Raw genomic sequence first — 24,391 nt, forward strand, 5'->3', positions numbered from 1 at the left:
CCTGCTTCCACCACAGCCCTCCCCTCTACTGCAGCTTCCATCCCCTTGAACTGTTAACCATTGGCTGAATATCCTTCTAGACGTTTCTGTATGCATTACCACACATGCGTCCAATTCTAGCAAGATTTGGATTCTTTTTCATTTTACAGTGTGATTTAATTTCAGACATACTGAGTTTGAAGTGATCAAATTTCAGGATTTCAGTTAAAAAGTCAGGATTTCAGTTAAATCCTTTAGGCTATTGAAAATCGGAAACTGGAATTTTCATAGACATTTTTAAAGATGTAGAGATCTTAAGCTCTGCTAAGGATAGGCGTAAGAAAAACTTGCTTTTGTAAAGAAAAAAACTCACTATATCTAACTTTTTATCTTTTTATTTCTGTTTTATGTTGTGTTTTCTAATTACATTTGAAAATTTATAGGTAAATTTACCTTTATGGCTGGGCATGGTGGTGGTGCACTGGTAGTCCCAGCTACTCGGAAGGCTAAGGTGGGAGGACGGCTTGAGCCTGGGAAGTTAAGGTTGTAGTGAGCCATGATTGCCCTACTGCACTCCAGCCTGGGCAGCAGAGTGAGACCCTGTCTCAAAAAACAAACAAAAACCAAACTTTTATGATCTGAGCCTTCTTTGTAAATATTCTTAGATTTTAGAAATTCATTTACTGGTATAATTCATTCAGTAGGTATTTATTGAGTGCCAGCTATGTTCCAGCCACTGTTTAAGATTCCGCAGATGCATCAGGGAACAACAGAGGAAATGTAACAAACATTGACTTTGTCAGCACAGCACACTACTTATTTGATGATTAAAAAAAAAAAGGCCAGGCACATTGGCTCATTCCTGTTATCCCACCACTTTGCGAGGCAGAAGCAGGAGGATTGCTTGAGGCCAGGAGTTCAAAACCAGCCTGAGCAACATAGCAAGAACTCATCTCTACAAATAATAATAATAATAATTATTATTATTATTATTATTAGCCAGGCATGGTGGCATGTGCTTATAGTCCCAGCTACTCAGGAGACTGAGAGGGGAAGATTGCTTGAGCCTAGGAGTGTGAGGCAGCAAGAAGCTATGATCATACTACTGCACTCCAGCCTGGGCAACAAGCAAGATGCCATCTCTCTTTTTTTATTTTTTCTGAAACGGAATCTTGCTCTGTTGCCCAGGCTAGAGTGTAGTGGCGTGATCTCGGCTCACTGCAACCTCCGCCTCCCAGGTTCGAGCAGTTCTCCTGCCTCAGCCCCCTGAGTAGCTGGGATTACAGGCGTGCGCCACCATGCTCGACTAATTTTTTTATTTTTAGTAGAGACAGTTTCACCATGTTGGGCAGGCTGGTCTCGAACTCTTGACCTTGTGATCTGCCCGCCTCAGCCTCTCAGTGCGGGGATTACAGGCGTGAGCCACCGCGCCCAGCCAAGATGCCATCTCGAAAAAAAAACAAAACACTACTTTATTATTATTATTTTTGGGGCATTTTCTGTGTGTCAGGCACTGTTCCAGATGCTTTTGATCATCGGTAAACTACTTTGAAATTTGTTCTATAATATATAAGCTGATCATGAGTGTGATTTTTCTGTGGTGTTCTGGCTAGTTGTCTGATCGTATTTAAGCTTGACCTTAATAATCAGCTTAAACATGATTCTGTGATATTCTATTTAAAATATTAAATTCTTTCCAATAACTAGGTTAAAATGTTTGATTCTGAGCTGCATATTTACTTACTACCTTTTTTAATATTTAAAAATATATTCACGGGATTTCTTCAAATAATTTGATTTGCTTTTGGCTTTGTTTCAGATGGCCGAACAGACCCAGTTTTGGATGATGTTGGTGAAGCTTTCCAGCTGATGGGGGTTAGTCTACATGAACTAGAAGACTATATCCACAACATTGAACCTGTCACCTTCCCACACCAAATTCCGTCATTTCCCGTTAGCAAGAACAATGTACTTCAGTTTCCTCAACCTGGAAGTAAAGATGCAGAGGAAAGAAAAGAATACATTCCTGATTACCTGCCACCCATTGTGTCTTCTCAAGAAGGTTTGTGAGTGTTTCTTCTTCATTTGTTAGGGACTATTTTAATGGATTTTTGATCCTCTTAGCTTTCCATGCTATGCCAACTTTATACATTCTGGAAACACAATAGAAACATGTACTGTTATTTACAAATTATTCGAACTCTTAAACCAACAAACTTGCAACTGACATTACCAGGCCAAGCCATAGTGTAATCACGGTTATGTCTGAAGCATTTATCTCCTTTGTAAAGTTCGAGTAGAGGAAAATGGTGAAGCCAAAGAGAAGCCTTTCAACAGCCCTATTATATGAGAATGGGGTATTAAGTAAACTCGAAAACCTTTAAAACAAAAAGAAAAATTGGGGTAGCTCTTTCCTCCTCGCTTACTATTCAGGCCATGAGTTGAATGCCATAGCTTTATACTGGAAACAGTGAGTGAATCATGAGTATTCACTGATATTGTGTAGACTTACTTCTGTTTTTTATGATGAGTAGAAATGTTTATTGTTTGATCATAATAGAACTTTTGGTTATAAAATGATAGCTAATCAGATACAGTGGTCAGTCCCATTGTAGAGTTCCCTTTTTTCCTGTATAATTTTAGATGTCGATCACTAAGTTCACTAAGATTCTGAAGAGATATTTAAGTAATTTGTGGTCTCTAATACAAGTGCGCAGTATTTTTTCTTAAAAGACTTGGAAAAGTTGCAATTAAGTTCTTTCATTTTGTAACAAATTCTAAAACCTGTATACTTCAGGACAATGCAAATGATGCCAGCAATTACTTTTACTTACGATTTTCTATTGTAAAATATACATCACATAAATGGACCGTTGTCACCATTTGTAGGTGTACAGTTCTGTGGCATTAAGTATACATTGTTCTTCAACCATCATCCCCCTCCTTCTGCAGAACTTTTTTACCCTCCCAAATTGAAACACTGTTCCCATTAAACGTATCTCCCCCTTCTCCACCACTTCCAGCCCCTGCCAACCATTCCTTTTTTTTGGTCTCTATGAGTTTGTCTATTCTAGGTACCTTTTATAAGTGGAATTGTACAGTATTTGTCTTTTATGGCTGTCTTATTTCACTTAGTATGATGTCTTCAGGGTTCATTCATGTTGTAGCCTGTGTCAGGATTTCGTTGTGTGTGTGTGCTTTTAAGGCAGAATAATACATTATATATACGTTCCACATTTGTTTATCCATTCACTCACTGATGGACATTTGAGTTATTTCAACCTTTTGGCTCTTGTGATTAATGCTGCTATGAACATTGGTGTGCAAATATCTGTTCCAATTCTTGCTTTCAAGTTTTTTTGGGGTCTGTACCCCGAAGTAGAATTGCTGGATCGTATAGTAATTGTCTACTTAATTTTTGAGGAAGCACCACACTGTTTTCCACAGTGGCTGCACTATCCTCACCTTCCTATCAGTGGTGCTCAAGGGTTCCAGTTTCTTGCAATTCATTTCTTATAATTGGTTCTACTTTAATAGCATTTTGAAGCGTTACCTACTTGTCTCAGGAACTATGTTTAAATTTGGCATAAGTTGTTTAACAGTCTGTGTGTCAGGGTTGCCTCATCTGAAAAACTGGACGGATACTGGACCTAAGTGATAGGGACTTATTATGCATTGGTGGCTCATCATATAGGCGCTCTGGATCTTAGCTGCAGTGGGTTCTACTGAATGATACTAACACACTGACAGCCCAGAACCAAAGCTAGGACTTTGATCATAATCTACACTTAACTGCTTGGTCCTTTTTGTCTTATTTTTATAGCATGCAAATATTCCATAATAAAATTCTCTTAAAGTGTTATGGTTATCATATTTAAATACCAGCAAGGAAATGTAACTAAGATAGCAGATTTAGATTAGGTAGTGAAGAAGTATGAAAAACAATTTAGTGTTTTTTTGTTTTGTTTTGATACTGACTTCTGGCTGAAATTACTATATTACCGCAAATTTTTGTGTTTCTTTTCTGGATTATTTGAAGCAGCAGAAGAATCTCATTTAGTTTTATGCAAACAACATAAATTATAAACTTTTTAAAAGGAAAATAACATAAATCTTGAGAACACTACTTTTCATTTTTTATCTAAGACGTGGATTAAGAAGGAAAAATATTGCTGGTTTGTAAGATGCATATAGTTTATAAGGATGCAGTGAGTGGTAGGCGGTACAGTAGATGCTTGTCAAAACCTTGTCCTCTTCGTAAGAAAAGGATGTAAAATGCAATTCTTTGGTTGCCATTTAAAAATATAACCATACAAGACTATTTCTTATCATTTAGAATCTGAAATAGTTTTTTTTCCTGGGTACAGCATGTTAGAAAGTTCCTGGTATTCTGATTAGTGGTGCAAAGTGAGGTATAGTGGTGAACCCCTTTGATAGTGGTACTGTTCACCACGCTCTTTGTTTTCCTTTTACTTCCTTAAGGGCCACAGACAGGCTAGACTTTGGTCTTAAAATATTATTAGCAAGGTCCTGCCATGGGATTCCCTCTTATCAGCCACTGAACTTGGTTCGTGTCAGGAAAAGCCTGTGAATGTCTCCCTGCATAGCACCTGGAGCTGGCAAGTGTGTACGCATAGAAGGCCTGAAGGGGCAGCAGGCTGTGAGAGGCACAGCATGGACCTCACGGCGTCCCTGAGACATGACTCAGCGAGTCACTGAGTTTCTAGTCTTCCCAAGTCACTTTACCTTTCTGAACTTTATATTCGTCATCTGTAAAATCAGTGTAATAACACCTACCACATTGGGAAAATGGGAAATCAAGTGTTGTTGTTGTTGTTAACACATTTATATAAAATTGGACAGTGTTTAACATAAAATACGTAACAGTGGGCCAGGTGTGATGGCTTATGCACTTTGGAAGGCTGAAGCTTGAGCCCAGGCGTTTGATACCAGCCTGGGCAATGTCATGAGACCTCATCTCTACTGAAAATAAAAAACTTAGCTGGGCATGGTGGTGCACACTTGTAGTCCCAGCTATCGGGAGTCTGAGGTGGGAGGATCTCTTGAGCCCAGGGGTCAAGGCTTTGGTGAGCCACGATCACACCACAGCACTCCAGCCTGAGTGACAGGGAGAACCTGTCTCGAAAAAATTAAACACATGACAGCAAATGTTAGTTCTCTTCCCTTTTTTCTTTTCTTGCTCTCAAAGAATTTACTTTTGCACTGAAATACAATATACATTAGTGAACTGACGCTATAAGGGGAATCAGTGTCAAGCCACGTTCAGTGGCACACCCATAGTCCTAGCTACTTGGAAGGCCGAGGCAGGAGGATCGCTTGAGCCCAGGAGTTTGAGGCTGTAGTGCGCAGTGATTGAGCCTGTGGATGCCCATTGCACTTCAGCCTGGACAACACAGCAGGACCCTGTCTCTGAAGAAAAAGAGAATAATAAATGTAGAGTAGTATTACCATCACATGCTGAGGAGCTGAGGGAACAGACTTACTAGCTGGGCTGGATAGATACTTGACTGAGGAGCTCTGTGATTGTCTGCAGTGTGAAGATGACAGAGGAGGAGATGATGTGGAAGGAGTTATTGCCTGCTGTATCTGATTATATGTTTAGAAGTGAGACCTCTTTGAAAATATTTTATACATGCATATTTTTGCTTGGACTGTTACAGTTCTGATGGCTGGTACCCAGTGTGTTTTATCCAAGAACATTCTCTCCCCAGCTTGCCATACATATTTTCAGATTCACACCAATACCATATTTTTTTGCTTCCTATTTTATTGTGCTGAGGAATGTCTGAAAATAGTACAGCGTACTATGCCAAAGTCATTGTTGGTTCTCACAATGTGGTCTCTAGATCACTGGTCAATGAGGGTCTTCTGGGGCGGGTATGTTGATTGGTTCAAAATATTTGCATAAGAGAGAAATATAGGCTGGGCACAGTGGCTCACACCTGTAATTCTAGCACTTTGGGAGGCCGAAGTTGGCGGATCACTTGAGGTCAGGAGTTCAAGACCAGCCTGGCCAACATGGTGAAAGCCCGCCTCTACTGAAAATACAAAAATTAGCTGGGTGTGGTGGTGGATGCCTGTAGTCCCAGCTACTTGGGAGGCTGAAATGGGAGAATCACTTGAATCCGGGAGGCAGAGGTTGCAGTGAGCTGGGATCGTGCCACTGCACTCCAGCCTGGGTGATAGAGTGAGACTCCATCTCAAAAAAAAAAAAAGGAATATAAACCATGTACCCTGACTTATTGCAGGAAACTTACCAAGCTCAGCTTAAACTTGGTAAAGATACTGTGAGGTTGCCACTTTTAGAGTTTCTATTTTTTAAAAATTTAAAATAGACTATTTTTTAGAACAGTTTTGATTTACAGAAAAAATTGAGAAGTTAGTATGGAGAGTTCACTCACATCTGAACCATTTCTTCTGTTATTAACCTTTTATGTGACTGTGGTACGTGTATCACAATGAATGGACAATATTGACACGTTATTATTAAGTGATGCCCCACTGTATTGACATTTCTTTAGTTTTTACTGGATGTCCTTTTTCTGTTTCCAGATCCCATCCAGGATATCATATTGTGTTTGGTTGTCACATCTCCTTTGACTTTCCTTGGCTGTGACAATTTTTCAGACTTTTCTTGTTTTGATGACCTTGACAGTTTTGAGGATTATTGGTTAGGTATATTGTCGGATGCCCCTCTAGTGGAATTTTTCTGATGTTTTCCTCATGATTAGACTGGGGTTATGAGATCTTAGGGATAAAGACCACAGAGGTCAAGTGCATTTTAATCACATCATATCACAGGTCTATCCTGTCAATGTAATTTATCACTGTTGATATTGATGGTGATCACGTGGCTGGGGTAATGTTTATCTGGTTTCTCCACAGTAAAGTTTCTCTTCTATCCCCTCTTCCCCTACTGTGCTCTTTGGAAAGAAGTCACTCTGCGTAGCCAGCACTTAAGGAAAAGGAGTCATGCGTCCCGCTTTGAAGGTGGAATATCTGCATACGTTGTTAGGAACTCTTCTGCATGGGGATTTCTCTCTTTCCCCACTAAGATTTCTATTATTATGATGAAACCCTTTAAAAAGTAAACATTTACATGTTTGAAAAAATTAACAAAAGTAATACAAACTTGCTGAAAAAATATATTGCCAAGTGAATTTGTTATAAAATGAAAGTGTCTCTTCACTTCCCTTCTTCCCCCTTCCCAAGAATAACCTAGTTCGGCAGATGGGGCTCCTCTGCATCTTCCCGTGTGACCTTTTGCACTCCTTGAACTCAAGAATCTGTGTCCACTTCAATACCTGCCATTTCTTTCTCAAGCTCCTGCCATCCTTTTCTTGAAGCAGTTCTTGCTGTGAACATCAATTACTATCTAAATGGTTGATCTGAAGGAAATTTAAACCTTTTCTCCCAGTTCAAGAAACAGAACTTTACCAGCTGTCTCAGAATACCTTCTATGTGCCCAACCCCACCCCGGCCCCTTCCTCCCTCCCTCCAAAAATAACCAACCACTGTCCTGACTTTATAGGAATTACTTCTTAGCTTTATGGTCTTATCAGCCAAATGCGTATCCCTAGACACATTAATGTTCTTCACACATGCACACCCTTTTTCTCTTTGCAGGTCTTTTTTTTTTTTTTTTTTTTTGAGACGGAGTCTTGCTCTGTCATCCAGGCTGGAGTGCAGTGGCACGATCTTGGCTCACTGCAACCTCCACCTCCCAGGGTCAAGCGATTCTCCTGCCTCAGCCTCCTGAGGAGCTGGGATTACAGGTGCATGCCACCGTGGCTGGCTAATTTTTGTATTTTTTGGTAGAGATGGGGTTTCACCATGTTGGCCAGGCTGGTCTCAAACTCCTGACCTCAAGTGATCCACCAGCCTCGGCCTCCCAAAGTGCTGGGATTACAGGCATGAGCCACCCTGCCCAGCCATGTCATTTACCTTTTAGTTTGTGACTCTCCTTCCATTCCTTTCTTTGTCTTAGAGTTTATATGTTAGAAATCTGGGCTGTTTGATCTACAGAGTGCCCCACAGTTGGATGTTGCGTAGTGTGCATTCATAGTGCAGCCCAGTGTGTTTCTCAAAATTGGCAGCAAGAATCCGAGGCTTGACCAGATTTAGGTTTGGCAAGATATCAGCTCATGATGTCCAGTTTTCCCTTTTGTTGATGTTAGCAGTGTTGATGCTCAGTGCCTGGATCCATTAATTCATTAGGGGTTGCAAAGTAATGATAATACTAGCACTTTGTTTTTAGTTCATTCTTAGTTGAAATAACTTTATAAGAAAATCCTTTTCCTCATCCGCTGTTTAGTAACTTAATGGCATAGTTTATGTAGGGAAAGCAGGGTTAATGCTTAATTTTTTTTCATATGGTATACCCAGTTTTCATGGGAATAAATTGGTTCCTTGTCATCCTTAGAAGGTGACTAGTTTCGTTTAATACTCTATCATTATGAACTCACAGATTTAAACATACTTGACAGATTTCATTCATTACTTTTTTTTTTTTTTGGAGACAGAGTCTCACTCTGTTGCCCAGGCTGGAGTGCAGCGGTGCGACCTGCTCACTGCAGCCTCCGCCTCCCAGGTTCAAGCGATTCTCCTGCCTCAGCCTCCTAAGTCGTTGGGACTACAGGTGCCCGCCACCACGCCCAGCTAATTTTTGTATTTTTAGTGGAGACGAGGTTTCACCATGTTGGCCAGGCTGGTCTTGATCTCCTGATCTCATAAACAACCCGCCTCGGCCTCCCAAAGTGCTGGGATTACAGGCATGAGCTACCGCACCCGGCCTTATTACAGTTTTTTACCTGTATTGTAGCTTCAATTGTTGCATCTTTGGCCAGTGGCAGCTTCTTCACCCTTGCTTCTGAGTGCTTTTGACATGACCCGAATTGACTTTGGTGATGTCCTCCCACTCTGGTGTACCAAAATGTTCTCGACTCAGCATGTATAGTCATGTTCTGTGCTTGGTGTAAGTTATCTGTCCAAGAAACCCTGGTTTCTTGGAAAGTAGTATTGCTTTTCTTTTTTTAATTTGAATTTTTTAAATTATAAAATATCAAGTTATATTTGCATGTATTTGGGGGGTGCAAAGCGATGTTATGTTTTATAAATACAATGTGGAATAATTAAGTCAAGCTAATTAACATACCTGTCACCTGAAATGCCTATCGTTTTTTGTGGGGAGAACATTTAAAACTCACTGTCTTAATGATTTTCAAATGTGTGATACATTATTATTTTTCTTTTTCACCATGCTATGCAATATATCAAAAAACGTACTCCTCCTATCTGACTGAGGCTTTGGACCCTTTGCCTCTCATCTCCGCATCCCCACATCCCCTGCCCCAGCCTCTGTAACCACCGCTCTACTCTCTGCTTCCTGGAATTTTGTTCTTTTCATCCACATATAAGTGAGAACATGTGGTGTGTCTCCTTCTGTGCCTGGCTTACTCCACTTAGCAGAATTGTTTGAATTCCGTCTATGTTGTCACAAATGACAAAATTTCCTCTTTTTTTAAAGGCTGAATAATAATATTTTTTAATTTTTATGGATAGACAGTAAGTATAAATATGGAGTAAATAAGATATTTTAAAATAAAAGCACGCAATATGTAATGATTACATCAGAGTAAATTGGATATTTACCACCTGAAGCATTTATCATTTCTTATTTATTTATTTATTTATTTATTTATTTATTTTTGAGACAGTCTCGCACTGTCACCCAGGCTGGAGTGCAGTGGTGTGATCTCGGCTCACTCAAGCTCCGTCTCCTGGGTTCAAGTTTAAGTATTCTTGTGCCTCGTCCTCCCAAGTAGCTGTGATTACAGGCGTCTGCCACCACACCCAGCTAATTCTTGTGTTTTTAGTAGAGACGTGATTTCACCATGTTGACCAGGCTGGTCTCAAATCCCTGGCCTCAAGTGATCCGCCCATCTCAACCTCCCAAAGTGCTGGGATTCCAGGCATGAGCCACTGCACCTGGTCCAGCATTTATCATTTCTTTGTACTACAAATATTCCAGTTATACTCTTTTCATTATTTTTAAATGTACAGGGTGCAGTAGCTCACACTCGTAATCTTGACACTTTGGGAGTCCGAGGCAGGAGGATGACTTGAGGCCAAGAGTTCGAGATAAAATGTTCAATAAATTATTGTTTACTTTAGTCACCCTGTTGTGCTATTAAAGGCTGAATAGGATTCCATGGTGTATATATATTACATTTTCTTTATCCACTCATCTGTTAATGGACACTTAGGTTATTTCTATAACTTGGCTATTGGTAGCAGTGCCGCAGTGAACTTGGAAGAGCAGAATCTCTTCAACATAATCTTTTCAAGTCGTTTGGGTAAATACTCAGGAGTGGGGTTGCTGGATTATATGGTAATTCTATTTTTAGTTTTTGGAGGAAACTCCACATAGTTTTCCATGACTACTAATCTAAATTCCCACCAACAGTGTACAAGGGTTCCCCCTTTTCTCCACATCCCCGCTAACACTTGTTACCTTTCATCTTTTTTATAGTAGCCATTCTAACAGGTGTGAGGTAATATCTCACTGTGGTTTTATTTCTGTAATGATTAGTGATGTTGGACATTTTTTCATGTATTTGCTGGCAGTTTGTATGTCTTATTTTGAGGAATGTCTATTCATTTTTTATTGGAGTATTTCTTTCTATAGGGTTTTCTTTTTTGGGGACCCAGCATTACTGCTGATTTATTACAAGTCCTCAAGAGGTCTTTAGTTTTTCTTTTCAACATCCTGTTCTGTAGTTTCCATGCCTCTTTTTGTCCACATGTGGAGGAGCCAGGCATTGGCACGGGCCATGCAGAGACTAGCAAAGGCTCTGAAATTCTTCTCCTCAGTGATGACTTGAGCTTTCTCCTTCTCATAGACATTCTGGATGGCCATGACCGGTCCCGTCAGCTGAGTGGCCAATTGTAGTTCTTCAGCAGAACTGTCTCCCTTCCTGGGGGCCGAGGGCTTCCTGGGGAAGAGGGTGAGTTTGGAGCGGTGCCCCTTCAGCTGCTGCACAGTCCGCGTGGAAGTGGGGCTTCAAGATCTTGCCATTCCCGCTGGGCACCATGGCTGCCTGCTGCCCTCTGGTGCAGGACAACAGCCAGACTGTTCTTTCTATAGAGTTGTTTGGGTTCCTTGTGTATTTTGTCTCTCTCTTTTTTTTTTTTTTTTTGGTTGTTGTTGTGGCTGTTGTTGTTTTTGAGTTCCTTATATGTTTTGGATGTGGGCCCCTTGTCAGACGTGTGGGTGCACGTGTTTTCTCCTAACCCACAGGTCATGCCTTCACTCTGATGTTGCCTTCACTGTGCCGAAGCTTTTTATTTTGATGGAATCCCGTTCGTTCAGTTTTGCTTTTGTCACCCTGCGCTTTTGGGGCCAAATGTAAAAAGTAATTGGCCAGACCAATGTCTTATAGTTTTTCCCGTGTTTTCTTTTAGCAGTTTCGTAGTTTCAAGTCTTACATTTAGGTCTTTATTCCATTTGGAGTTGATTTTTGTAAGTGGTATGAGATAAGGATCCAATTTCATTCTTCTGCATATGGATATGCAGTTGTCTCCACGCTGGGAAATAGCATTTCAAGTACACAGTCTTGGTGCTAAGGGATACTTATTATATATAACTCAGTTGTTCATTGTTTCTAGGCAATAAGTAAATAAATATTTATATACATGTAGATGTGTGTGAATAGATAGATAGGTGGATAGGGTTCCTCCTGAGTTCATGCAGATTTTCCAGTTCATATTTAGGACTACAAGGTTTTTATTTTTTGTGTTACATCCATAAATACTTTCATCCATACTGAGAATTCTGGTTCTCAGGAATAAAGATGATGATAAAATTAGAATATTCCATAATTACTCATTTGCTTTATCCCAGATTACACATACAATATTGCTACTGATACTATCATTCATGATTACTGACACAGGTAAAAAAAATTTTTTTTGCCCATTCTGCCCTATGAAACCAATTTTCTGTGATTGTACCATATGTATCTTGTCAGATCATGTAGCTACTGTCTTGAGTTCTGCTACCTAATTTCTGAGTTTTTTCTGATTTTGATTTATATTCTTTTATGTCTTTTAGATCATTTTAAGATAGAACATTATAGATTCATCTGTGTTTTTGAGTGTGCGTTTCTCTTGTACTTTCATTGTCTGGAGGGATGTTTTGCTATTTAGTCTTCTTTTCCTTGTAGAAACTGTATGTGAGTTAGTTTTCTGAGCCTTTAGAAGATGGGTGTCCAATCTTTTGGCTTCCCTGGGCCACACTGGAAGAAGAAGGATTGTCTTTGGCCACACAGAAAGTACACTAACAGCAACGATAGCTGAAGAGTTAGAAAGAAAGTCACAAAAAAAATCTCATAATGTTTTAAGAAAGTTTACAAATTTGTGTTGGGCTGTATTCAAAGCTGTCCTAGGCCACATATGGCCCGTGGGCTGTGGGTTGGACAAGCTTGCTTTAGAAGAAGATTCAGGGTAGCTCCTCTGACTTTGCAGTGCTCCCTCTTCTACGGTTTTTGTGGAATATTCCAAATATGGGAACTTACTCACTGAGATTTTCTGTTTGTTTTCCTCCACCACTTTTACTTGGATGTTCTCTTTCCTTCATGTCAGTTTTCCTTTTTCTGGCCAACTGTGATTCCACTGCCAGCTGTGTCCTCTTGGCGAGGCTCTGTCCTGGCAGAGAGCTGCCAGGGTCAGGTCTGAAAGCTCCTGGTCTCGACTTCCAGCCCCATTGGATCTCACTCAGCCCCTTGTACTCCCTGTACTTGAAGTGGTCCCATCCTTCCCAGCCTCAGCCGCTCTTCTCGGGTTGGCCTGCCGGGCTTTCCAGCAGAGGCCTGGTAGCCCTTTTGGGGTTTTCCTGTTTCAGGTCAGTCTTCCTGTCGCTTCTCACTGTTTCCCCTGCATAGATGCCTCATACTCGGGTCTCACAGCTCTTGGTGGCATGTTCTTACATGCTTGTATTTTGGTACTGATGGGTGTACTTTGTCACCTGGTTGTCCTATGATCATATGGGAATTTGGGAAGATGCACGAACTGCCTTGCCCCAGCTACCACTTTCTTCCCAGGATTCCCCTTATTGAAGCTTTTTGCTGCTTCCATCACTGTTGGGCAATTCCTGAGGCTGCTTTTCTTCAGCACCATCATCCTCCCTTAACTCTCCTTATACGATAAGCTCCATCTTGGGGCCTTTCTTGGGCGTATCTTCCCTTGCTCTCCTACCTCTAAAACATTGGTGCTTCCAACATTTTATCCTTCACCTACTATGTTTCTCACTTTACTTAGTTTCAGAGTTGACTTTCCTACTCTTATAGTTTGAGCCCCCATCTGTATGCTGATGCCTCCCCAAACTGTCCCCCACATCCACCTCTCAGACCTGCAGCGGGTTGCAGTTGGCCATTTCCACGTTTTCTTTTTCTTTTTTTTTTTTTTTGAGATGAGATTTCACTCTTGTTGCCCAGGCTGGAGTGCAATGGTGCAATCTTGGCTCACTGCAACCTCCGCCTCCCAGATTCAAGCGATTCTCCTGCCTCAGCCTTCTGAGTACCTGGGATTACAGGCATGAGCCACTATGCCCGGCTAATTTTGTATTTTTAGTAGAGATGGAATTTCTCAATGTTGGTCCAGCTGGTCTTGAACTCCTGACCTCAGGTGATCCGCCCGCCTCGGCCTCCCAAAGTGCTGGGATTACAGACATGAGCCACTGTGCCCGGCCCATTTCCACATTTTCTTACCCTGAATACACCTGTGTTATCCATCTCAGTTGGTGGCACCATCTCTACTCAGTCACCCAAACTGGAAACATGAGAATTAGCATTGACCTCTTCTCTCATTCTCCTTCATTCCTTATCTCTAATTCTGCTAATTGTCTTTTTTTTTTTTTTTTGAGACGGCGTTTCGCTCTTGGTGCCCAGGCTGGAGTGCAATGGCGCGATCTTGGCTCACCGCAACCTCTGCCTCCCAAGTTCAAGTGGTTCTCCTGCCTCAGCCTCCCTAGTAGCTGGGATTACACGCATGCACCACCACGCCCGGCTAATTTTGTATTTTTAGTAGAGATGGGGTTTCTCCATGTTAGTCAGGCTGGTCTCAAACTCGTGACCTCAGGTGATCCACCCGCCTTGGCCTCCCAAAGTGCTGGGATTACAGGCATGAGCCACCGTGCCCAGCATTTTCTTTCTTAAAAAATTTCCAAAATATTATTCCATCACTTCCTTTGTTTAAACCTTTATCTCTTGTCTGAACTGTCCTTATCCTCAAAACAAACTAAGACAAAAAATTAACACATCCCACGTTATGAAACACTTTATTGGCTCTCCAACTGCTTACAGTTACAGTGAGCGACTATTTTTCCTCAAAGAAAAACAAAAATATCTATGGAGAGGAGTTTTCTTTTTTGCATCAAAATAAAAAGAGCTTTGGTTGGGTGTGATGGCTCATGCCTGTAATCCCAGCACTTGGGAGGCCAAGGCAAGAGGATTGCTTGAGCCCAGGAGTTTGAGACCAGCCCGGACAACATAGTGAGACCCTGTTTCTATAAAAAATTTAAAAATCTGGGCAGACGCGGTGGCTCACACCCGTGATCCCAGCACTTTGGGAGGCCAAGGCGGGCAAATGGCTTTAAGTCAGGAGTTCAAGACCAGCCTGGCCAACATGGTGAAACCCTGTCTCTACTAAAAATACAAAATATAGCTGGAGTGGTGGCATGGGCCTGTACTCCCAGCTACTCGGGAGGCTGAGGCAGGAGAATTGCTTGAACTGGGGAGGTGAAGGTTGCAGTGAGCTGAGATTGTACCACTGTGCTCAGTCTGGGCAAAGAAGAAAAAAAAGTCATCTGGGTGTGGTGGCTCATGCCTGTAATTTCAGCACTTTGAGAGGTTGAGGCGGGTGGATCACTTGAGGCCAGGAGTTCAAGACCAACTTGGCCAACATGGCAAAACCTCGTCTCTACTAAAAATACAAAAATTATCTGGGCGTGGTGGTGCGTGCCTGTAATCTCATCTACTCGGGTGGCTGAGGCATCAGATTTGCTTGAACCTGGGAGGCAGAGGTTGCAGTGATCTGAGATTGCACCACTGCACTCCAGCCTGGGCCAAAGAGCAAGACTCTGTCTCAGAAAAAATAAAAAATAAAAAAATTAGCCAAGTGTGGTGGCGTAAGCCTGTATAGTCCTAGTTACTCAGAGGCTGAGGTAGGAGGATTGATTGAGTCTGGGAGGTTGAGGCTGCAGTGAGCCACTGCACTGCAGCCTGGGTGACAGAGTGGGACCCTGAATCAAAAAAATAAATATAAAAAGGGAATAGCTGTAGTTATTCAAGAGAAAAGATGTTTATTCTTACAACTTAGATTACTTACTGATTTAATGGAGGAATGTTAATGAAGATATTTGCATGGCTTTCAGTTGCTAAAATAATGTTTGTATATGTAAAAGCAGCCATCAAATAATTTATCCTTGATACCACATAGTATATTCGTAAACATTATCTCATTTAATCTTGAAACAGGTCCTAAAGGCAGATGCTGCTATCATTCCTATTTACGGAAGGAGAAATGAGAGTTTAAAAATCATAGTTGAATTAACCTGCCTCGTGCTACACTGGGAATTGGGAGCAGAGCTGGATTAGGGTTTGACTCTGTTCAGTGCTGTGTGTATGGGTACCTGGCATGAGTCGGATCCTACACAAGGAACCAATGTTGAAGGTAAAGAGACGAGTGAGATATTCCTCTCTCCCCGTTTTGGCCTTTCTGCTGTTGTTTGGAAGTCTCTGCTTGGCCAGGACTTTCTTAAGCCAAAGAGTACCTTTACCAAGCTAGTTTTCTTTTTTTTGAGACAGAGTCTCCCTCACTCTGCACTCTATTGCCTAGGCCAGAGTGCAATGGTGTGATCTCGACTCACTGCAACATCTGCCTCCTGGGTTTGAGTGATTCTCCTGCCTTAGCCTCCCGAGTAGCTGAAGTTACAGGTGTGCACCACCACACCTGGCTAATTTTTGTAATTTTTGTAGAGATGGGGTTTCACCATGTTGGCCAGGCTGGTCTCAAACTCCTGACCTCAAGTGATCCACCCATCTAGGCCTCTCAGAGTGTTGGGATTATAGGTGTGAGCCACTGTGCCTGGCCAAGCTGGTTTTCTTAATGGGCAGGCTTCTTGAATACCTTCTGGCCCCCTGACATCCAATGCTGCAAGCCTCCTCCACACCCAGCCTCCTAGTTAAGGATCTGACTGCCTCTCTGTTGGCCTTCTCAGATACCTTGGTGTTCATTCCCTTGTCAGGCTGGAGTTCCAGGGTCTGGGGGACGTTCCTTCTGTGTATCTAGGGAAGTTGTCTGGAGGCATTGCTTGTTTTTTAGTTTGTTTTTTGTTTTGTTTTTAAATCCAGCAGTATCTGAGCAGAGAATTGCAGCTGAAATCATACCAAGGGCTGATGTCGGGATGTGCCTGTGGTGTTCAGCACACATTTCTTGGCATAAACCTACAGGGCCCTGTGTGATCAGACTCCTGCCCACCTGACATGTTAGTTTCTTGCCCCTCATTGCTTCGTGCTTTACCTTCCAGAATCATTAAACTGATGAGGTTTCCCAAAAATAACCATGTACCTGTGTCAGCTCATGCTGGCATGGAGTTCTCCTCCATTGCCATGCCCACCCCAGCTTCTTTGAGCACCCATATAATACACATCTCTACCATCATGCTTTATGTATTTTGTTATAATTACTGGTTTTATTTGTCTCCGTAACTTATCCAGGTCTTGCTTTCTCTTTAAGTCCTACACTCATTCTCCATTTCCCCTTTTTTTTTTTTTTTTTTTTTTTTTTTTTTTTTTTTTGAGACGGAGTCTCGCTCTGTAGCCCAGGCTGGAGTGCAGTGGCCAGATCTCAGCTCACTGCAAGCTCCGCCTCCCGGGTTCACGCCATTCTCCGGCCTCAGCCTCCCGAGTAGCTGGGACTACAGGCGCCCGCCACCTCGCCCGGCTATTTTTTGTATTTCTTAGTAGAGACGGGGTTTCACCGTGTTAGCCAGGATGGTCTCGATCTCCTGACCTCGTGATCCGCCCATCTCGGCCTCCCAAAGTGCTGGGATTACAGGCTTGAGCCACCGCGCCCGGCCCATTTCCCCATTTTTTTGCAGAAAACCTATGGTCCTGCTACTCTATGAGAGTTAAATTCAAGAACGTGGAGAAACTTACTGACTCCTGTTCTTAGGGAAAGTTTTTCAGAATAATGGGGGAGCAGTCGCAAAAATTAGCTTGTCCATAGTCACATGGCTGCGAAGTGATAGAGGTGACAGTGGGATCCCAGGTTTCATAGTCTCAGCCCCATCTCCTGTGTGTCATTCATGGCCCTGGCAGCATTCTCAAGGGCACAGATAGAAGAACAAAGGCTTGTGTTGTGGCTCTTCATTGGTTTCTTTTCCTTTCAAATTGGTTTCTTGAGTACAATTTTTTTTTTAATTGTGTTTTGTTAACATCTTATTCTTCTATTCGGGTTACTTTTTCTGCTTATTCTTGTTATCCTTAGGAATTATTTTTTACTGACAGCATAAAGATTGAAGTAGATTTTTTAGAAATCTGTGTGTCTTTTGCTTTGCATTCAGGCCAGCAAGATTTGGCGCCTCAGCGGAGGTATATACATGTCCGCAGTCAGCATAGAGAGTAAAAGTCCCAGCATACACAGATTGAGAGTGACTTTACAAATTTAGAGTGGACTTTACCAAAATTCTCTTCCTTGCAAAAAAGTTTTTCCCTTAATTGATCTGAATTTATAAAAACAAAAGCACATTTCCAATGTTATAGTAAGAGGTTTTTGGATAGGGGAGTATTTAAGGGATTGAAAAATTTAAAAAAAAGTTTTAGTGTTTCTAAATTAATAAAGTAATTCTATGAAGTATCTTAGGAAAATGAGTGTTTTGATATTGACTGTAAGCACCAAATTTGTTTACTTCTCTCTTCTAGGCATCCAGACCAAAAAAGAAAAAAAAAAAAGATTTTTTGTTTTTTTTTTTTTGCTTCTAAATTTAGAATTTGCCAGAAATTTAACATTTCTTTATCTGCACTTATGATTTTTGGAAATTTTCCCACGTGTGTGAGGGGAAGGTGGGAATATCAAGGAGGAGCAGGCAGTACATGCTTGTGGCTGGCTCAGTGTAAGACCCCAAAGTTAGTACTTTTGCTGTAAGTTAGGAGTTAGTTTGTCTTGCTTTCCTGAATTTGAATCTGAAATTGAACAGTATACTCATTGCCTTTTATTTAACTGATGATTACATACAGCTACATAGAACTTTCCTATTTCATGTTTTCTTTTCTTTTTTTTTTTTTTTTGAGATGGAGTTTCGCTCTTGTTGCCCAGGCTGGTGAGCAATGGCGCGATCTTGGCTCACTGCAACCTCCGCCTCCCAGGTTCAAGCTCTTCTCCTGCCTCAGCCTCCCAAGTAGCTGGGATTACAGGCACACGCTGCCTCGCCCGGCTAATTTTTGGTATTTTTGGTAGAAACGGGTTTTCGCCATGTTGGCCAGGCTGGTCTCGAACTCCTGACCTCAGGTGATCTGCCCACCTCAGCCTCCCAAAGTGCTGGGATTACAGGCGTGAGCCACTGCGCCTGGCCTAGAACTTTCCTATTTCAGATAAAATAATAGCAAGTTATTTGCTTCTTTTACAGTGGTTATATACTGATGGTGTGCCATTGGTGCCAAAAGGAAATTCAAAATAATTGTTTCCTTCATTCATTCATCAAGGAGCTGTGGAGAGCCTGCTGTCTGCAGGCTCACTGCTTATTTCTGAAGAGAGAGTAAAGAAATAGAGGTCCTTCCCTGCTTTCCTAGAGCTTACAGTCTACTTGGGAAAAGAAGGGCTGGACTCATGTTCATATACTATTTAAAATTATAATTTCGGATACTTAAAGGAAAACAGAGTACTCCAGTACTATAAACATCAGAGGTCTCTAACCTAGTGTGCTTACAGGAATAAGGGAATCAATGAATATTTTTTAGGTAGGGGGTTAAGATGATTTCATTATAAATTCTGTTGGTATTGAGAAGGATGGATTAGAGAGGAGATGTCACTGGAAGAGTCCTGATAGAGCTTGTGGTGGTCACCCAAGGGACAGATGATAGGAAGGACCAAATTTGGGAGCTATTGGATGTTCAGGATTTGGTGATAGATAAATTGTAGAGGATGTGCTACACAGAGGAGCCTAGGTTTCAAGCTTGGGAGATTGGCTGGGTAGTCAGATAGCTAAATATCCAGATCTTAAACAGACTGGCCAGATCTGGAGTGAGAATTTAGAATGGACCTTATAGTCTGCAGGCAATCCTCTAACAAAACTTTTTATTTTTTTAAAATAAGAATCAGGTAGAGCTCAGGATTGTAAAACATGACAGGAACCTGGTACCCAGGGCAGACTTGGTTGCTTATGTTAAGGACAGCGGGTATACTTGCTTTAAATCAGGTGGATGGTGGGCTTTTACCAAATGACTGCCTATGTTGTTGGCCAGGCAGGACGCCCCATGTGGGAGGCAGATGCCCTCCTATCATTCATTGAGTTGTGTGAGTACCCCGTTTAAAGATGGCCCTGTTTGTCATTGTAGGATATTGAATTAATATTCTCTTTTTTTTCTTTTTTTTTTGGAGGCAGTCTTCCTCTGTCACCCAGGCTGAAGTGCAGTGGCACGATCATAGTTCACTGCAACATCTGCCTCCCAGGCTCAAGCAATCCTACCAACAGCTGGGATCACAGACATGCACCACCACACTCAACTAATTTTTAAATTATTTGTAGAGATGAGGTTTCACTATGTTGCCCAGGCTGGTCTCAAACTGCAAGGCTCAACCAATCTTCCAGCCTTGACCTGCCAAAGTGCTGGGATTACAGATGTGTGCCACCACACCCAGGCTTGAATTAATATTCTTTGAGTTCCTAGAACAGAATTGCTGTAAAATAAGAACTAAAATCAGTTTTGTTCTAAAAGATTAAACACTAACCTTAAATTTTTTAGATGAGGGCTTAAAGCTATATATATATATGTGTGTGTGTGTGTGTGTGTGTATATATATATATAAATTTGTCCAGTGATATCTAATGGTCACTATTCTCATGTCATGTTTTTGACTACCAAAGATTTAATAGCTTAGTAGGTCATTTAAGCGTGACAATTCAAAGCCATTTTTTAACTTTCTCTCCAGTAAGGTATATCTGTTATTTCCTGTTCCAAGCCCTAATTCCATCATTTGTAAAATGGGAATAATAACTTCCACTGGATAATTATTATAATCAAATTAGATATAAATGTCATATATTTTTACAGATCTTAGATATGATTTTCCGAGGGCAGGCCCACATTTACAGTCTGTTCCTGAAAAATCTCAGCACTGAGCATAATGGTTGTCATACTATGTTTTCTGAAGAAGTGCTCACAGTACAGTAAATATATGCATTTGTAATAATATCCACTAGAAGTCTTTCTGATCTGGGAATTCTGACATGCTGTGCGCCTGCTAGGGCATAGTCTGTGTCTGTCTGGGGCTTTTACCTCATTCTGGTTAAGTGACGCTCTGCTCTGCCTTTCCCATGGAACTGCGCAGAAGCTGCACAGGCCAGACCTTGTGAATATGCTCTTAAGACAGGGTCTTGCCCTGTCACCCAGGCTGGAGTTCATGTAGCTCACTGCAGCCTCAAATTCTCAGGCTCAAGCAATCCTCCCACCTCAGTCTCCTTCGTAGCTGGGACTACAGACTTGCACCACCATGCCCAGCTAACTTTTAATTTTTTTTGTAGAGATAGGCTCTTGCTGTGTTGCCTAGACTAGTCTTGAATTCCTGGGCTCAAGTGATCCTCCCCGCTCAGCCTCCTAAAGTGGTGGGATAACAGGCATGAGCCACAGTTCCCGGCCTACAGTCATCTTTTAAATGTCTGTATTTGTCTTCCATCATTTTTTGATCTGCTTTTAGTTGTAGTCATCTGCTTTTAAGTAACTTTTAATCTTTTTTGAACCCTTAAACATATTTAAGATGTTTTTACAAATACTACTTAAATGTAGTTATTCATATCTAGTTTTACCACAGGAAAAAAGTATAATATTTCTCTCTCCCTGTTGTGTGTCTGCCCTATGTCTTTCCCTCTTTCTCTCTCTGTCTCTCTCTCTCTTTTGAGCACTGTGGTCAGTTCTTGGATAATTGTGTTGCTTAATTATTGATATTTTGTGCTTATGTCACATGTACAGTTAACATGCATTAATTGATCATTTCTCTCATGTAATCAGACTTGGTTTAAATTTATAATTCATTTTCACCATATATTATGTAGTGAAAATATAATGGTTAAATACACTCATCTGTTGTTAGTAATATTTTGTCATCCGTTTTACTCTTTGTGGACTTCAAATTTTGCAGTGTAAATAAGAAAACGGACTCTTTTATATGGAAGTGATTACAGTTCAGTAGGTGGCACTCTTTCCATTTCTGTTACTGTTAATGAATATCCAATTAAATGTCAAGGAATGTTCTAAAATCTTGAGAAAAAGCATACGACTTTAAGCCACTGATGGCTTGTTTTAGAAAGGATAGTAACAGTTTGTTCATAATTTAGCTTCTCTGGAACTTTGTGAGAACAGTTACACATGAATATACTTAATATTTATTTGCCTTGAGGAAATTTATCTATCTAAAACAGAATTTCTGTTAATAAAGGCTTTATGATATCCTATCTGAAACTTTAGATTTTCTATTCAGAAATTTAAATTACTGTCCATTATTATCCATTTTCCTTCCATGTTTTGATTTTATTATTATTATTGCCAGAGTCCCAGTACAACATACTTTAAAAACGTTAACACATTTCTCTCATTCTGACACAGCAGATTTCCTCCTTCTTCTTCTTCTTCTTCTTCTTCTTCTTCTTCTTCTTCTTCTTCTTCCTCTTCTTCTTCTTCTTCTTCTTCTTCCTCTTCCTCCTCTTCCTCCTCTTCCTCCTCTTCCTCCTCTTCCTCCTCTTCCTTTTCCTCTTCCTCTTCCTCTTCTTCTTCTTCTTCTTTTTCTTCTTCTCCTTCTCCTTCTCCTCCTCCTCCTCCTTCTCCTTCTCCTCCTCCTCCTCCTCCTTTTCTTCTTCTTCCTCCTCTTCCTCCTCTTCTTCTTCCTCTTCCTCTTCCTCCTCTTCTTCTTCTTCTTCTTCTTTTTTTTTTTTTGAGGTGGAGTCTTGCTCTGTCACCAGGCTGGAGTGCAATGGCGTGATCGTGGCTCGCTGCAACCTCTGCCTCCTGGATTCAAGCGATTCCTCTGCCTCAGCCTCCTGAGTACCTGGGATTACAGATGTGTGCCACCACGCCCAGCTAATTTTTTTGTATTTTAGTGGAGATGGGGTTTCACCATGTTGGCCAGGATGGTCTCGCTCTCCTGACTTTGTGATCCTCCCGCCTCGGCCTCCCAAAGTGGTGGGATTACAGGTGTGAACCACCATACCCGGCCACCTTTTCTTCTTTTTAGTCTATGCCTCTCTTTTTCCATTATGAACATAACATTTACCTAGTTGGATCAGTTAACGCAGCTTAGTTTTGCTCTTTTTATTCAGCATTATTTATGTTCTGCTTTTTTTTTTTTTAACGTATTATTACGTTTTCCTTGTTTCTGTGTCTTTTTTGTATTTCTTATTTTTAAAAGAATATGCCATTAGCTCCTTAGCCAGTCTCTTCTATTGTTGGGCATTTTTAATATTTTAAAATATTGCAGTGTTGCATCAAATATCTTTGCACATGTTTTTCTTTTACATTATTTCTTTATGATAAATTCCCAGGGTAGAAGTTTTTGGGTCAAAGGTATAAACACGTTTATGGCTTTTGACAGATATTACACATTGCTTTCCAGAAGAGCTGTATCAGTTTACAGTGCCGTAATGAATGTATGATTACTCCGGTGTCCCAGCAGTCTCCCTGGAATAGCGTTTCAAAGTGTAGTGTTTTTTGACTAGCTTACATTCCACAATCTGGGAGGTGTGTCATTTTGTTTTAAAATTTTTAGTTGAAATGTGGGAACTACCAAAAAATAATCCCACTGGAATATAACTGCTGTTATTTTTTGATGCTGCCCTCCAAGTCTTCGTTTGTGTGTGCGCGTGTGTGTGTGTGCACACAGTTCCTGCTTTAGCATAACTTCAGTGTAGTGTTGAATTTTATGTCCTACATTTTTCATTTAATTAAGTCACTTGCTACATGCTAGTCATTAACTAATTTCTATTTTTTGGGCAGTGCTAGGGGTGGGGTGAACCCAAACTGCATAAAATGCGCTGCAATGATTTGGTTTGGGTGGTTCTGCTAGTCACCAAAGGGTATGTGGAAGCGAGAATGTGTTTGAGATAGGTGGTCATGTGGAAATATTTAAGTTTGTGGAATATTTTTATCTTAAATGCTTGCTGGGTGAGTATCTGTGAGGATTATAGCAGTGTCTGATCAGATTTAGAGTGAAGGTGAGAGGTCTCATCTGAAATGAAGGTGAAGAGCCTTACTTCGTGTGGCTGTATAATCTCAGCATCATTTTCAGTTGGCTGTGTGAGAGGCCATTCCTTAGTATTGAGCATCTTAGTCTTTTCTGATTTTTAACTTATATGAATACCATTGTTTTCTTGACATTCAGATTTTTTGTTCTAATTTTTATTTCTATTTGTTTATTTTCAAATGCATTGAAGGCAGCAGATTACTTCTTATGGTTGAAAAAGTTTGACTTCTGTGTTTAAAAGGATGAAACTTTTGTTGTTGTTGTTGTTGTTGTTGTTGATGTTTTGAGACGATTGTCTTGTTCTGTTGCCCAGGCTGGAATGCAGTGGTGTGATCTCCTCACTGCAAGCTCCACCTCCCAGGTTCACGCCATTCTCCTGCCTCAACCTGGCAAGTAGCTGGGACTACAGGCGCCTGCCACCATGCCCGGCTAATTTTTTGTGTTTTTGGTAGAGACAGAGTTTCACGATGTTAGCCAGGATGGTTTCGATCTCCTGACCTCGTGATCCACCTGCCTTGGCTTCCCAAAGTGCTGGGATTACTGGCTTGAGCCACCACGCCTGGCCAAAAGGATAAAGTTTTTAAAAATAGTTTTTGATAAAATTTCTTCAAAAAGTATTGTATTAGTGTATAGTACTACTGATAATATAGAATACTCATTATATTCTCTTCTTTCATTTAAAATCATGTTTCTAATTTGATAGTTGCTTTATTTGCATTTGTGATTTTTAGTTCTTCTGGTATCAACATTTAATGTAATTTGAGGAAACGTCTTCTTAACCCTTGGGGTACTGTTTGGGTCCGTTGGCTCCAGTTTAGTTTTCAAGTTTTGTTTTTGAACAATTTTAACTATTACAGTTTTGAGTGGTTTTGACTAGTTGAAA

General features: G+C 41.0%; 1 protein-coding gene across 1 annotated transcript in view; it reads left to right on the top strand.

Annotated features, from left to right (window-relative positions):
• Positions 1-24,391, top strand: part of TAF3 (TATA-box binding protein associated factor 3) — a 198,301-nt gene that overhangs the window by 4,344 nt on the left and 169,566 nt on the right. The window contains exon 2 of the mRNA XM_025397951.1: positions 1,799-2,041. Within this exon, the coding sequence (XP_025253736.1) occupies positions 1,799-2,041 (243 nt within the window). The remainder of the gene's footprint in view (positions 1-1,798; positions 2,042-24,391) is intronic.

Source organism: Theropithecus gelada, chromosome 9 (genome assembly GCF_003255815.1).
Source record: "Theropithecus gelada isolate Dixy chromosome 9, Tgel_1.0, whole genome shotgun sequence".
In the NCBI taxonomy this organism is placed as follows: domain Eukaryota; kingdom Metazoa; phylum Chordata; class Mammalia; order Primates; family Cercopithecidae; genus Theropithecus; species Theropithecus gelada.